At 36.1% G+C, this 16,145-nt stretch overlaps 3 protein-coding genes across 6 annotated transcripts in view; 1 reads left to right on the forward strand and 2 right to left on the reverse strand.

Moving 5' to 3' along the window:
• Positions 1 to 694: 694 nt before the first annotated feature.
• On the reverse strand, positions 695 to 2,432 carry LOC123870171 (probable cysteine--tRNA ligase, mitochondrial). Its single transcript, XM_045913368.1, has one exon. It carries the CDS (start codon positions 2,253 to 2,255, stop codon positions 729 to 731), a length of 1,527 nt encoding a protein of 508 aa, XP_045769324.1. The 5' UTR covers positions 2,256 to 2,432; the 3' UTR covers positions 695 to 728.
• A 509-nt stretch (positions 2,433 to 2,941) lies between these two features.
• LOC123870183 (cytochrome c oxidase assembly factor 5) lies at positions 2,942 to 4,368 on the forward strand. Its single transcript, XM_045913386.1, has 3 exons — positions 2,942 to 3,153; positions 3,626 to 3,721; positions 4,244 to 4,368. Exons 1-3 carry the CDS (start codon positions 3,046 to 3,048, stop codon positions 4,283 to 4,285), a joined length of 246 nt encoding a protein of 81 aa, XP_045769342.1. The 5' UTR covers positions 2,942 to 3,045; the 3' UTR covers positions 4,286 to 4,368.
• A 6,453-nt stretch (positions 4,369 to 10,821) lies between these two features.
• The window catches only part of LOC123870175, a 99,277-nt gene continuing 93,953 nt past the window's right edge, over positions 10,822 to 16,145 (reverse strand). For all 4 annotated transcript variants that reach the window (XM_045913376.1, XM_045913374.1, XM_045913373.1 and 1 more), the window contains 3 exons: positions 14,200 to 14,417; positions 13,371 to 13,883; positions 10,822 to 11,802 (listed from right to left, as the gene is read on the reverse strand). In XM_045913376.1, the coding sequence (XP_045769332.1) occupies positions 11,530 to 11,802; positions 13,371 to 13,883; positions 14,200 to 14,417 (1,004 nt within the window). In that variant the 3' untranslated portion in view covers positions 10,822 to 11,529. The remainder of the gene's footprint in view (positions 11,803 to 13,370; positions 13,884 to 14,199; positions 14,418 to 16,145) is intronic.

Here is a 16,145-nt window from a genome sequence, read left to right on the forward strand (position 1 = left end):
TTGCCATATATTCCTGATTTTCATTTCAAATTCCCTGAATTGCTTCTAGACTGTAGAATCTAGAATAAAGTGAAACCAGCTAACAAAACTACAAGGGCTTTTTACTATGGTTTTACTAGACAACTCAAAAATCATTTTAATCTATTAGTGTTCTGACAAAAATTTATTTTCATAGAGAACAGTTTATAGGTGTTCCATAATGATACAATCAAACCGAAAAGTAAAAGCAAAACTATTTTTAAATCTTTTATTATTAACAGTTTTTAACTGTTACTACAGTAGGTATAAACTCTTTAGTATTTTTACAGTACAATTATACAAACACAGTGGTGCATATTCTGTTGTCTTTCTCAAAACTAAATTCAGAGTATCTGCATCTTTTTCTTTTTGATGTTGCTTAAAAAGGACGGAACATGAATTCTACAATTAAAGACTTTTAATTTTTGGGCATGCTACTACTTCTTATTTTGTTTAATGGCTTTTAGTAGTGCAACACAGTACAGCTGTGTTGCACTACTAAAAGCCATTAAGCACAAATTAAATTTAAAACTGTCAAGATATGTCTGTCCTTTTCACATAACATTAGTAAGAAAAGGATGCAAATACTCTAAAATTTAGTAGTCCTCAGAATACCAGTGCCAATATTATATTAAGAAATGCATCATTGCACTTTTTGGTACATTTTTTTTCTTAATTAATTATAACTTACAATAATAAAATCACGCTTATCACTTGACTAAAACCCAGGATGGTGTCTTTTTGCTATCATTAATTTGTACATTCATAGATTTCATTTTGTCTCTGACAACATCACAAGCTGCCAAAAGTTCCTTATCCTTCCTTTCTAAAGCATTCAATCTAACTGTATGCCTGAATTCTACTAGAGTATCTATCAGGGAATTTGCAACTTGATCTTTTGTGGACTCGGCCAACTTTAACCCAAAACCAGTCAAAATGTGTACAATATACTCAGCTATTAAAATTATAGGCACAGGGTAATATTCTGATGTATTTGATTTCATAATTTTGTTTGCGGTAGTAACCAAATAAAGTAAAGAATTTATACATGAAGCTGTGTCAAAGTCCATTCTTAATGATTCAAGATTATTTTCTTCAACTTTTTGTAATTCCTTCAATAAACGATTGTTATAATCAGCGTGCAAGGAACTGTTGTTAGCGTAAATACTGACGTCTTTTAAAAAGAATTTGAATTTGTTTAAAACATCTTCCGCTGTTGACATTAATTCATCACTGAATTCCATAGCATACCGATAGTTTGACATTAAACATGCCATTCTAAATGTGTCAGCACTATATTTATCAATTATATCAGGTATTGATATGGTGTTTTGGAGAGATTTAGACATTTTTGTGTCTTTCAAATTTAAATGTCCAACATGGATCCAGTAATTAGCCCATTGCCTGGTATTGTGAAAGGCACAGGATTGTGCTTCTTCATTCTCGTGATGTGGGAATTGTAAGTCAATACCGCCTGCATGAAAATCTAGCTGTGAACCGAATATCTTACTGACCATAGCAGAACATTCTATATGCCAACCTGGTCGTCCCTCTCCCCAATCAGTTTGCCAGCTTGGTTCCCCAGGCTTATGACCTTTCCATAATGCAAAGTCCATTTTATTCCTCTTTGCCTCACTGCTAGACTCACCGCTATCTTGCATTCTCTGCAACTTTCCATACGCTGGATATTTAGATGTGTCAAAATAAACTGAACCATCTTTAGCAACATAGCCTATACCAGAGTCAATAAGGCCTTTGACAAATTGACTGATAGAGTTCATGTGATCCGATACCCTAGTTATAATCATCGGTTTCTCAACGTTCAAGCTTGACATATCCAACCAAAATTCATGCTCATATTTCTTAGCTACAGTTCTAAAATCAGCTTTGGTTTCGAGACCTTTTTTAATTATCTTATCGTCGATATCTGTGACTCCCATTGCGGTGACGAGTTTGATTTTAAAAAAGGACTTTAGTACCCTTTGTATAATATCTAGTTTGACGTAGCAACACGCGTGGCCTATGTGCGCCGAGTCGTATACCGTGGGACCGCAGGAATACCAAGTAGCGATAGTCGGGTCATTAAGTATTATTGGTACCTTTTCTTCCGCTACACAGTTGTAAACGTAAGCTCCAGTGGGATTACCATTTGGCATTAACCATTTCGTGTCTTTGTAGGGTTTTAAACTGCACACGTGCGTGAGTTTTCGAGTGAAGATTGGAAATAATTTTCTCATGGTGTAAACACTTTTCTGATCTTGATCACATGGCACAACAACACTTTTATTTATTTATTAAACTAGTATTTAGATTTTCTTTGTATTTTATCTTGATTTTGTCACTTATAAATGGTATTTCTCATTATCAGCTGTTTTCATCACAAGTTTTTATTTTTCCGATTTTTCCAAGTCACAAAAATATGTCACTGTCAAATTGAAACTCCGATTTTCATTTATGCGTTTAATAGACCTTCCGATTTGTAGGTTCATCCGGAAAATTATTTGCTAAGGCCTAGGACGCAAGGATAGTTTGCATTGCAAAACAAGGATAGTTTGCATTGCAAACTATCCTGGCGTCCACTTAGTTGCAAACTTTGCAACTAAAATATCAAGGGATCACGGAAGAAATTTAGATTTCAAAATGTAGAAGGATTTCGCATATATATTAAATCCAAAGAACAAGAGAAGTGATTTTTTGTCAGACAAGGTGCCATACCACGTCTTTTCTTTTTAAGCTCGGATTGAATGCCTTGTTGGTGGTGAGCGGTGACCGGTGATGATGACCGTTGACTGACCAAGACTACATTTGTCGAAAGCCGGTTTACAACCGTGTAGCGTGTAACAAACTTTATGTACTCTTTGGTATCAAGTACTTGTCAATGATAGTCATAAGTTGTCAAGTTAACAATCTCAACAACTGTCAAAGGCAATGTCAATTGTCAAATTGATAAAAAGTGGAGTTGGTGAAAACTCAAGAAATACGAATTTTATTTATTTTGATTATATTTGCATATAAAACGCTTTAAGTATGATAACTTACGCACCAGAAGAAGTGGGTTTAGCGGATACATCGCCTTGCGCCGCAATACGCGCCGATCTTAAAATGTGTTTACTAAACAGTGATTGCTGTAAGAAGGTTTGTGTCTAAGTTTGAACTAACTAAACTTTTCAGTACCTACCTACATAAATAAAAGCATCGTGAAGAAATCTTCATATTTAAAAAGAAAATCTGGGGTTGTAACTAGCCAAGTTGCAGAGCACACCCCCCAGAGTAGAGGGAGCCAAGATGCAGCGTATTTAGAGATAACAACTCAAACTAAGCTTTATTTACTTGGCATAAAGTCTTATGCTGAGGTATAATCTATGAAAGAGAAGACTCACCTCATCATTATCATCTGTAGTAAATTCATCGCCGGCCCACTACCAAACTCACCATGGCTTTAAGGCCATAACTCACCATGCTGGCCTTTGCCAGACCTCACACACTTTTGAGAGCATTATGAAGATCTCTCAGACATGCTGGTTTACTCACAATGTGTTCCTTCACTGTTACAGCAAGTGATATAACCTAGAAATCAGTTACTATGCTGTTATTTCTATATTTTCAGGATAAGAAAACTCCTCGAGAGTGTTTGAAGGATAACAGTTGTCCTACAGAATGTTTGCAGCTAAGACACACCTTCTTTGAATGTAAACGTTCCTTGGTAAGTATAAAATGTTTCTTAGAAGTTGCAAATTCACTCTTACTTTTAGCTTTTGTCGTTAGAGATTTATAAAATAGTTCAACCATGTCAGTGGGTATGTTTTCATATGGCAAATTATTTTGACTATTCAAAATCACTTGTAAATGCTGTTTTTCCATTCCATTTATATGGATTTATATTCCATTTGAATAAAAATACAGGCCACTACTGAGCATGAGTCTCCTCTCAGAATAAGAAGGGTTAAGGCCATAGTCTGCTTTGCTGGCTCAGCTTGGATTGGCAGATTTCATGCCTTAGAGAACATTATGGAGAACTCCCAGGCCTGCAGGTTTCCTCACAATGGTAACAATGGTAAAGGGTTCTAGTAGTTAAGACGTCAGCTTTCTATTCAGAAGGCCAGGAGTTCCATCCCGAGCATGCACCACTAATTTTTTGAAGCGTTTTAAGCAGTTAAATATCTCTTGATTTAACAGTGAAGGAATATTAAACTGTTTTACCAATATTAGATTGTTTTATTTACAGCTTGATGCCAGAAGAAGATTCAGGGGCCATAAGGGCTACTGATACTATTATAATATTAAGAGTAGTTTAGGAATTATGTTAAAGTATTTGTTGTATTTTGTTATTGAATAAATTATTAATATAATAATAATATTTTGCATTTCATTTTTAGGAATTATGACTTAGGATAGATATCCAAGAGGTTGTCAAAAAGGTTAAATAAAATATACAGATCACTTTGAAAATTTTATTACAAAAATAATTCAAATTTACAATTTATGTAATGTTAGGGTTGCTATACATATAGTCGTCTTGGCACATAATATCGCAATCATCAAATAGTAGCGCTGTTTAGACAAATGCGAATTTATTCTTATTTATCATAATATTAAGTCAACTGTTTTTTAAGAAAATAATTTAAATAGTAATTGAAAGTAATATATCATTATACATCCAGGTATCCACATTATTTAGTTTTTATTATATTATGTCCTTAAAAGTAAAGGTTCTATGAATACATGTCTAGCTGCTTGAAGCCCACGATGTGTATCTAGAATATAGATAAACGTTTGAAAAAAAAGGTCGCTCGCATAGATTAATAGGATATACTATAAGAGCTTGTCTATTTTGAAATGACGCGCCCCACTACATAATTTTGTGTAGTATGATGTGTAAATTGCGGTGGTGGGGCGCGTCCTTTCAAAATACACAAGTTCTACGTATCTCGTACGTACGTCCCCGAACATACACATACTTGGTTCAGTTTGCGGCACAACCGAGCAGCCCGGGCGGTTTTGCCGATCGAACGAAGCAGATGAAAATCAAAACTATTTAGAAGTTACATCAGATCAGTTCTGTTCTTTAACAAAAATTGCCGTATTGAATGTGCCAATCCGGTTATGTGTATAGCAACCCTTAAGTTAAGATCTATGGAGCGGTCTTTGCTCAGACTTAGTTTTTTACTTTAAGTGTCTAGTTGCCACGATACTAGTGTCTGGCAAGGCATGACGTGATTTGTAGTACCTACCTACTATTCTGAAGAAAAAATTTGAAAACGCCCATGTTGTACTGAAGCTCTTAGAAAGAGAAATGACATTTCCCTTTAATTACTTTGGAATAGTTTCGATAGCTGCCAAGTGGCGCTACTACTTACTAGATGGCATTAACAGTTGCTTCAGTACCGACATATTTTCGTCACTTTCGTTACTGGGCGAAATCGTGGCTAAAGCTCTGGTTTCCTCCAACAGCGGTGCCGTTTTTAAACGGACGTAATATGATGACCACAAAAAGACGGCCGTAAACATGTGGAATCTTCGAGACTGCATTGACCGTATTATTACGGTGAACAGACCACAAAGTACGTGTCAATGGTTGAAAATGGACGAACTTGATTTAGCGTTACTCGTATATTTGGAAGATAAACAATCATCAGAAGACGAAAATAGTCCAGTCTTTATGTTTTGCATTATATAGCACATCATGAACCCGCACAAAATCAATTAAAATTTCATCATCCTCGCTGGTGCAGTTGATGAAACTCATTTTGAACAATAAATATTTTAAAATGGCACGCAAATTAATATTACGCTTGAAAATACCTTCACCGCTATGAAAAAAACGTTGACAGACACTTCGACACCGACAAGACGGCCGTCATGCAAATGGCGGTACCGCTTTTTGACGTTACGGTGTCAATTACCGTTATCTAGGAAACCGCGCCATATTGTTTACATAGACAACGTTCTAGTGACGTCATTCACCGCTGTATTACGGCCGCTACATGATGGCACCGCTTTTGGAGGAAACCAGAGCTTTAGCGGTGACAGCGTCGGGCGCGAACCCAGAAGACGCAGCAGGTCCGAATCATGTAGGTTCCGTGATATGTATTTAAAAATTATTTAGAAATTTTCAGCTTTAATAAAATAACGAAGGTCTGGCCCTCCAGGCCCTTTGTCTGTCTATTTTAAAGTCTTAGCAAAGTCAAAGAACCTACGCTCCACAGATCTCAGCTTTAGAGCTCCGCCCGCAATAAAAACTAGCTTTTGAAGCTAAAATGTTAATTTAAATCTACATTGCTCTTACAATCTAAGTTGGTACAAGTTACCCTTGAAATTACCCCTAGCGTCAAACTTTGATACAATCATTATGATTATTTATTCGGCTGACACACCCAACAGCCGTATTTGTATAGTGTTTTAGTTTGATTTACGTACTTTGGTATTTAAGTACCTATAACCGTTTTATTTTTGTAACTATGCGTATTTTTGCTAATAAAAAGTCCGGTATTATAAAATTGCAGATTTTTCATTTTTGTGGCCATGTACTTCTCAATAGATACAAAGTTCTAAAATGTTTTAGTAAGAGTAGGTAGGTACCTACTAGGTAGGCGTATATAAATTCTGCCAATAAACTAAAATTGCAATCGCAATGCAATCACAAGTTAGACGCTAGGGGCGCAGGGTACGAAATTATTGCCAAATATTTTTGAGCACCCTCAATCGTTATTTACGCAAACTTCGCGCGCATTAGTTTTTCGATGTTACTGAAAATCGGCTTTCAACGGTTATGGGAGTGTAGAAACTGTAAAGTCAGGGTAACTTTAGGCTATTTGCCGTTTAAATATCATATTATTAGACAATAAGGCTTTCTAATTTTTTTTTAAAATGGTGTGGTTTGTGGTTTTTAAAAGACAAGTGAAAAAATTGTTGGCAAAAGGAGACTGTATTCTTAGGGTCTATAGAGAGCTCTCCTCTGACTTTGCTCCGACTCAAAACAGAGTTAACTCTGACTTAAGAAAGGTCACTCCGTCACTCGCTCCATACAAACGTAGTTTGTCTCTCATTTGAATACTAACCAATCATACTCAATGGAATTTTGAAGAAACGTTCCGGGAACTAATATCTATGCCTGTGGTTTTCCAGATTTCCGTTAAAATATTCGGTTTCAAAGTTACGCGGTCTTAAAAATTCACATTCACTTTAAGCCCCTGTAATTTTAAAACTACATATTTTTAGAAAAATCTAAACACAGACACAGATATTAGTTTCTCGAATATGTCTGCAAAATATCATGGACTTTGGTTACTAATATTCAAATGAAATTGGGGCTACGATTGTATGGAGTAGGTAAGTGACGGAGAGAGCCCTGTTAATTCTGAGCGAAGTCAAAGTGCTCTCTACATAATAAGTAATAGATCTCATCTCAACCTTAGACTTAAGATCTTAAATTAGATATTTAATATTAACTACAGTCAAACCTAAATTGCTTATAGTTAGAAAAATACTGAAAGTTACGTTTGTTTAAAAATGGTCGAATGAAGTAAGTACTCATACGTTATTTACCGTTTTTATTTACTCGAGCGTCTCTTAAATACAATTGACGGTTTTTCATTTTTAACCCCGGACCCAAAAAGAGGGGTGTTATAAGTTTGTCGTGTGTATCTGTGTATCTGTGTGTCTGTGTATCTGTGTATCTGTCTGTGGCACCGTAGCGCCTAAGCTAATGAACCGATTTTAATTTAGTTTTTTTTGTTTGAAAGGTGGCTTGATCGAGAGTGTTCTCAGCTATAATCCAAGAAAATCGGTTCAGCCGTTTGAAAGTTATCAGCTCTTTTCTAGTTACTGTAACCTTCACTTGTCGGGGGTGTTATAAATTTTTAATTTACACTTGTTGGTGTTTGTTTTATTGACAAAAAGCAACAACGTCAATTAAAATTTAAGGTTCGCTTAGATTTTTAAGAGGCGTTTTAATTTCATTTCGTGTTTTTAAACCTAGCAAGCTTTTTTCTAACTACCCGTCAAATTGACTATTTGTAGCACCACAGCAAAATAATAGATCGCGTTGCTTAATTTGAACTTGAAGTGCTTTTCTAAGTAGATATAAATATAAAATATATTCTTATATAAAGAAAAACTACACTTAGTATTCAAAAGATTGTATTTTGGGCGAGTCTACAAAAGCCTTGCTTTACCCATATTACTAGTAATATAGTTCAATGGCTTTACCTAGTCGAGTCGTAAGCATTTGGAAGACCATCAGAATATTACAATAATATCAAGGAAATATTTCACCATCGAGTTGCCATTAAAAGTGTCATCATAACCCTCATAAACTGATGATTATAACCCTATAACATTATTAACCGACTTCAAAATGGAGGAGGTTCTCAATTCGTCAGAATCTTTTTTTATGCATAGAATTTATGGGAAAATGTTACATTTCAAGGCTTCAGTTTTCGGGGAGGTTTTTAGGGTTCCATACCAAATAAGAAAAAGGGACCCTTTTGGTATAGAGCGTCTATTCGTTCATCTGTCTATCAGTCACAGATTCTTAGTTCGTTAAGATGCATGAGACGGGTCTGCCCGCGAAATTCAAAATTAATTTTGATATTAGTTTACAAATTTCGGAAAATCGAATTAAATTTGAATTTCGCGGGCAGACCCGTCGCATGGCCCTTAACCATTAGGTACGCTAACTATTCACAAAAAGAGTAGGTAGCTTGTACATGTTTCAAGATATTTGTACTTTAGGATCCAGATTCATTCCCTAATCATAGCTTTTGCAGACATACCCTTACAAAGTATGGTTCGAGTGTGCAGATTGTAATATTGTAGAATTAGTAATTGGCAACTATTTGTAGGAGAGTTCAACTCTTTTCTAAAAAACATTTAAAACAAAATAATGATGAAATTACAATTATTCTTATCATACATATTTTTATCATACAATTTTAAACAACCACAACAACATACAAGCGTAGTTCCAATTTCATTTGAATATTAAGCAACCAAAGTCCATGAAATTTTGCAGACATATACTTGAAACTAATATCTATGCCTGTGGTTTTCCAGATTTCTGTTAAAATATTCGGTTTCAAAGTTACGCGGTCTTAAAAATTCACATACAAATCTTAGATCCCCTGTAATTTTAAAACTACATATTTTTAGAAAAATCTAAAACACCACAGACACAGATATTAGTTTCTAGAATATGTCTGCAAAATTTCATGGACTTTGGTTGCTTAATATTCAAATGAAATTGGAACTACGACTGTATGGAGTAAGTGACGGAGAGAGCCCTGTTATAAATAAAAGCTTTGTTTCATTCTTTTAAAACTAATAAATATAATATGTTCAACGTTATACTATTATGTATTAACTATGTTAATTTTATTTTTTGTTATTATTTATACCATATGAAAATTTGCCGCATTTTTCTAAAATTATATTTATGAAGCATTTTAAGCCAATATTTATATTATGTGCGTAGAAATTTATTTATTTTAATAAATATAATCTAAGTAATATATTATTTTCTGAATCACATTTTTTTTATTAATACTTAGTACCTGACTTTGGTCTTATTCTTTCTCACTTAATAATAAACATTATAGTTATTCACAATGCAATCGATTAAAGTCATGAATATAGTATATGTATAACTATTTCTGGTTGGGTTTTTAAAATAGCTATAATATTATATTCTCTACATAAAATTAAAACATTACCTATATTTATAAACTTTATAATTAAATTAACGTTTTAAAATAAAAATATCAAAAGGGGACTAGGGAGATTGATTGCAGAAACGACATCGACTGGTATCTGAACCATGGCAGAACTATGATCATTTTAATGTATTAGGCCACGATAATTAAATGCGCGGATTCAAATACTGCCCAGTTCCGCAGTTTTTGATTAAATAATTGCTTCAACTATGATAAGCATAAAGAAATATCAAACTATTGGTTTCATCGTCAATGGTCTTTGATCGTGGTGGTCAAGCATTCCCTTCGACTATTTGATGTTGTAATTAGTTATAGGAACATAACATAGAATTTGAAATTTTTGTCCATCCATCATGTACCATGAATTCATCATATCATCGCTTATGTACATAATTGAACCATTTACTCGATTATTTTTGTTGCAATTTGTATATTGTCTATAGGTAGGTATTTTAAAAGTTAAAATAAAAGGTAGACACGTTTAAAATAAAGCGCGTGCTTATGATATGTCTTCGGAGATATGTAAGAAAATAGGCAAGTAGCGTAAAATTGGATTGGTATAACTACGCTTCATTACAAATATAGCGCATATGAAGGAAAAATTTCTTGAACAATATAATTTAAAACGAACGGGACGTGAGAGCGATTTGCTGTAGAAGTTTAGACTTACAGCCTGTATAACATTCACCGTATCCCGAATAGTGTGGCCAGTTGATTGATGCCGGACTATCGTAAAAGCCCGAACTCGAATCATTTGCCGTGTCCCAATTGGGTATTTTCCTACCTTTGAATTTGATAAATATTAACTACTATTATTATTAACTTTAATATAAACTGGGATAAAAATGAAGACGTACGCTGAAAAAAAAATTTAAATCCAACAAAGATTTACAAAGTTACAGGCATTTTAATTTTGGAGTGGGAGGGTCTTCTATCCCTTTCTCGCAAAACGAAAATTTGTGTGAAACCGCAGGAAGCTACTATGGCATTAGCACGGAGTGACGTCATAATGCTATTATCGCTATCTCTGTCTAATCTGAAATATTTAAATGCTTATAACTTTTTTGTTATTTTATCGATTTAATTAGTTTTTTCAGTTTACGTCATTATTTTTATCCTAGTTTATAATAAAGTAATAAAAAAATTAGAGTAATATTGCCGTTGCCGTCCCAACTAGCAAAAAAACGACGCAAAACAATCGACAGCAAAATTTGTACAGTAGGTACGATTTTTTCGAAGAGTTATTGTACTTAATCTATCAACTATTTAGCGAATCTATAATATTGAACAAATCACTTCCATTTCTGAAGCTCGTCAATCCCAGGTCGATCCTATTTTAACATTAATGTGGTGCTCCCTTAAACCTACAAAATACAAACTCTCCGACCTACCACGGCGTTAACTATTCATACGTTTAAATATAAAAAGTGTTTAACTATTTTATTTTCATCACGATAAGTAAGATTTATATCTAGTTCACACCTTCATTCACATTCTAATATTCCCGGCCCGTCTGAGGCCATGCAATTTAGGCATTTACCTTTACGCAATAATAAGAACAACAATATGTTTTTTCTTGTTAATTTAAGTATAAAATTAACAAAGTAATAACGCCCTCTACTTTGTATGTTCGTACTAATACGAAAATATTATCTTAGCTCCGTTATTATAAAACGAATACAACAAGATCAAACGACTGCACGAGCGCAGTGAGCGCGAAATTTATTAATTTGTGGTCCTAGTTAAACGCTTTTTATTTTAAACTCTTGCTAAAAGAAGGCCCCTACGGGAACCCCCTCTACTAGAAAGTCTGGATAGGTCTATAAAGCCCCGTGTAACCGCACAACCTCGCTCGCAACGCAGTAATCAACATGGCGGCGCCCGACAAGTCGTCCAACAAGTTGGCACACTCGCAGACCAACAAGTACATCTTGTCGCCGTGGGACGCGACTGATTTGTGTAAGGCGATCTTCCTCATGCCCACCGAGTGGGGAAGATGGCGGTACAGCATCCTGGCTCCCGTCCAGTACAGCCAGTTTCTTTCGAAGCGTTCTCCGTCGTCGCCTTCGAAAACCTGAAAAGTATTGACGCAAGATTAGAAAGAAAATATCTTCGGCAAGTGGTCGTTTAGTCAAAAGCAATACCTATCCTGCTAGTGATATAAAGAAATAAGTAGATACCTAATAATATTCTAGCGTAAGTTGTTAGCTTTTAAAGAATCCTTAATCTATACTTCTATACTAATAAATAAAATTGGAGTGTCTGTCTGTAATTTCGAAATAACTACCACATATTAAGGTCATATGGTTATTTGAACGATACCATAACTGAATCGCACGTTTTTAAAATTTTTGTCTGTCTGCCTGTCTGTCTGTCTGTCTGTCTGTCTGTCTGTCTGTCTGTCTGTCTGTCTGTCTGTTTGAAAAGGCTAATCTTCGGAACGGCTGAGCCGATTTTAACGGGATTTTCACATACAAGTAGAGGATTGACCAGGGTGTAACATAGGCTACTTTTTTAACCAACTTTCAAGAAGGGAGTTGTGTCTTTCTATCTATGTACACCGAAATCTCCGAGATTTCTGAACCGATTTGCGTCATTTCTTTTTTAATCGATAGAGGAACTTTGCGACATTGTTTCACAAAAAATTTGGATTACAACTCCTCAATCCTGATGCTGCAGGGAATCTGACCAATCCACACGGGCGAAGCTGCGGGCATCAGCTAGTAATAAATAAAATTGGAGTGTCTGTCTGTAATTTCGAAATAACTACCGCATATTAAGGTCATATGGTTATTTGAACGATACTATAACCGAATCACACGTTTTAAAAATTTTTGTCTGTCTGTCTGTCTGTCTGTCTGTTTGAAAAGGCTAATCTTGGGAACGGCTGAACCGATTTTGACGGGATTTTCACAGACAAGTAGAGAATTGACCAGGGAGTAACATAGGCTACTTTTTTAACCGACTTTCAAAAAGGGAGTTGTGTTTTTCTACCTATGTACACCGAAATCTCCGAGATTTCTGAACCGATTTGCGTCATTTCTTTTTTAATCGATAGAGGAACTTTGCGACATTGTTTCATAAAAAATTTGGAGTCCAACTCCTCAATCCTGATGCTGCAGGGGATCTGACCAATCCACGCGGGCGAAGCTGCGGGCATCAGCTAGTCAAACTTAAGATTCTTAATGAAAATGTGTTAAGGGTCATGAGACCCGCCTGCCCGCGAAATGCAAATTTAATTTATAGGCTTATGGTTATTTTATTTGCGACAATGGCAAGTCTACGTTGTCGTATTAGTTTACAAATTGCGAAAAACCAAATTAAATTTGAATTTCGCGGGCAGGCCGGTCTCGTGCCCCTTAAGTAAGAATGCAACACGCATTCTTTCGGTAACTCGCGTATGTATTTATTTCATTAACTGCTTAGATAATCTAGAACAAAATCTGTCCAAACACTTATGAGTATGGTTTTAATGAAAACTGCCATAAGCCTTCCAGGTTAGCCCGCTTCCATCTTAGACTACATCATCACTTACCACCAGCTGAGATTGCAGTCAAGACGACGACGAAGAAAAGAAGAACGCTATTATTAGAACAAACAGCGTAATTATATGGGCCATAGGTTGTAAAGTAAATAATTCACCTTATAAACACTAATGATGAACCCCGTGGTGGGCGTGTGCGACTTCTTTGGTCCACCGGCTAGATCGCTGAAAGGCGGTCGGCATATCATCGCCACTTCACTATACAAATCCAGCGTGTGAGCAGCGGAATACCTAATAGTTTTTGGATCGAATTTTGACAGTGAGGCACTTCTCATATTATTATAGAACAGCAACGGGTCCGTTTGCGTTGTGTTTATCACATAGTACGATATGAATGGGAATTCCGCGTTCTTCTCCATATTGGCCAACAGCATTCCTCCTACAGCGGTGTTCGCGTGAGCCACATCGTTGAGTAGCTCCCCAGCGGCAGTTTTCTGTTTCATGATAGGTTTGGCAAGTGGAGATTCTAGGATAGGCTCTATGGGTTCTAAGGGACTCATCAGGTGTGCCAGAATGCAAAGCTTCGGATCAGCCACTTCGAGGACGCTGAGGGAGTTTTGGGCAGTTTTTGTGTGCATCCCCTTTTCTGGCGTTGGCGGAGGGACTGGCAGCTGGAAAAGAAAAACAATTTTTTTTCTTGTTTAAAAAACTTTTCTTATTTTCGTAGACAAATAAAAATTAAATTATTTGTGAATGATACCAATCAATCCTTGACTATTAATTCCTGGTGAAATTGTAGTCAATATGTAGAACACTTGCGGAGAGGAGAGATCCTATACTGGCACAACATAGAGGGAGACTGAGTTGACTTGACACTGGCTCTATGCGCCACAACTCCATGACTGCTCGCTTCTGTCAGCACAAGAGAGAGACTGCGAGATAAGTTATGACTTACTGGCAAGTTTTCTATCAGAAGTTATGACTTACTGGCACACCATCAGGCAGGAACCGGTCCAGCGCATGCGCGGGGATCACGAAGCAGTCTCTCTCCAGGGTAGCGAGCGACACCGGCTCCGTGCGCCGCCGCTCCGAGGCCGCCGGCTTCTCCCAGCGCATGAGCGAGACGGTGGGCTCCCGCGTGACGAGGGGCTGCGGGGGCTCCGTATCCGGGCCCGTACCGCCGCCAATGACTGGACCACATCGTTCTGGAAGTACCGAAAACGTTTATGGTTACAGTGAGCTTTCACATGAGAATTCTTGACTATTTATGGTAGATTGTGCAACATGGGGATAAGGGATAATGTAATGTCTCACATCACGGGCACCTGGATAAATCCCAAGCGTAACGAGGGATTTTAGAGTAACTCCCGAGCGTAGCGAAGGTGTTGCATCTAGAGCCCTGAGTAAAGCGCGGGGTTTAGGGGTGCCTAAGACTAAGACAGCATTATTCCCAAGTTGAATACTCTGCTTTTCACACATCGAGAGACAATAAAATCAAAATCTTCGTATACTTAAATAGGTACCTACCTATTTAACTGTCTTTAGAAATATCTGGGAGCAAATCGTTTATCACACTTTGGGCATTCATAGTTTCCGTAGCTAGATTACTGCTGCCATCATTGTCGTCACTCGACATTTTAATTTCGAGTTAAATCCTAATCCTACTAATATCATAAATGTGAAAGTGTGGATGGTTGATTATTTAATTTACGTTATAAAAAAATCTTTACTCAAAGGTAGGTGCGCCGTGTTAAAAAATTAACCGCATGTTAAAAATATACACTCCCAAATCCCATTACCCCAAAATAAAAAGCTGTCGTGTTTCTAGTCGCGTGTTGGATGAGGAAAAATATTTATGTATGGAGCCTCGTTAAATTTCCCAACCTAGTTTTCATATATTAATATCATGCTTATTCACTGTATGATTTCGTTTGATGAAATAGTTAGCGATCATACCTAATGATAATTTTAATGATCAATAATTAAGAATTCATTTTATGAATATACCTACTACCGTCGCTACCCATGTAAAATTTGCTATGTATTTTTATAGGATTTTCGTTTCGGATGCCATTTTGATGAATTCTAAAAGGCACGTGTGAACGAAAAAACCTGTTCTTTATCGAATATGCTAGTCCAGGAGATAACCTTTTTAGCTATGTGATTTTAATCTAAAGTTAAAGTAGTTTTTTCAAAAAAAATAAGTTTAATAGAGTCCCCTGAAAAGTGAGTTTTTCACATATCGGAATTTTCAGGCGCAGCGACACTATATATTTTTATGTTTACCAATAAAATATACAAGGGTCGATTTTTTTTTAGCCTTCATGGGCTTATTCCATTTATCCATCCTAAAACAGCATCCTGGGTTGTATTAACTTAGCTTAGTGAGTGTAGGTAGGGTACCTTTATGATATTTTTTTTAATAATGTAACGTTGTGAAGGTGTTACATTTTTTTAAAATAAATAATACTTTAAAAAATAACACTGTAATAATTTAAAAAAAACGGAAAAATGGGTCTCTGTCCACCCTAGACGGGGAATTTGTACTATTTTATTTTTTAGTCCGAGGCGGATAGATGGATACACGTTTCCGAATATACACCCTAGTGTGTTTTAGGGTGGAAGACGACAAAAGCCTCTTTATGTCATAGTTGTTAGATCGCGCGTAAAAATTTTTGATTGTTAGCCTTTGAACCATAATGTACTAAGGTGCCTATGTTGTTAGCTAGGAGCGCAACAACCAGATGAAATAGATATCAGTTAGGTAGGTATAGGTAAACATCTGCGTTAGGTTATTTTATTAATAGCTCTTGACGAAATGCGTCTGGCACTCGTTATGTGAACTTTTGTGCCTCCATTCAGCTGGTTTGGCATTCCTCTAAAATCCATGTAAAATAAACTGAATAGAGTTCAGCTGGTTTAGCAAAAGTGGA

The sequence above is a fragment of the Maniola jurtina genome, chromosome 12, assembly GCF_905333055.1.
Source record: "Maniola jurtina chromosome 12, ilManJurt1.1, whole genome shotgun sequence".
NCBI lineage: Eukaryota > Metazoa > Arthropoda > Insecta > Lepidoptera > Nymphalidae > Maniola > Maniola jurtina.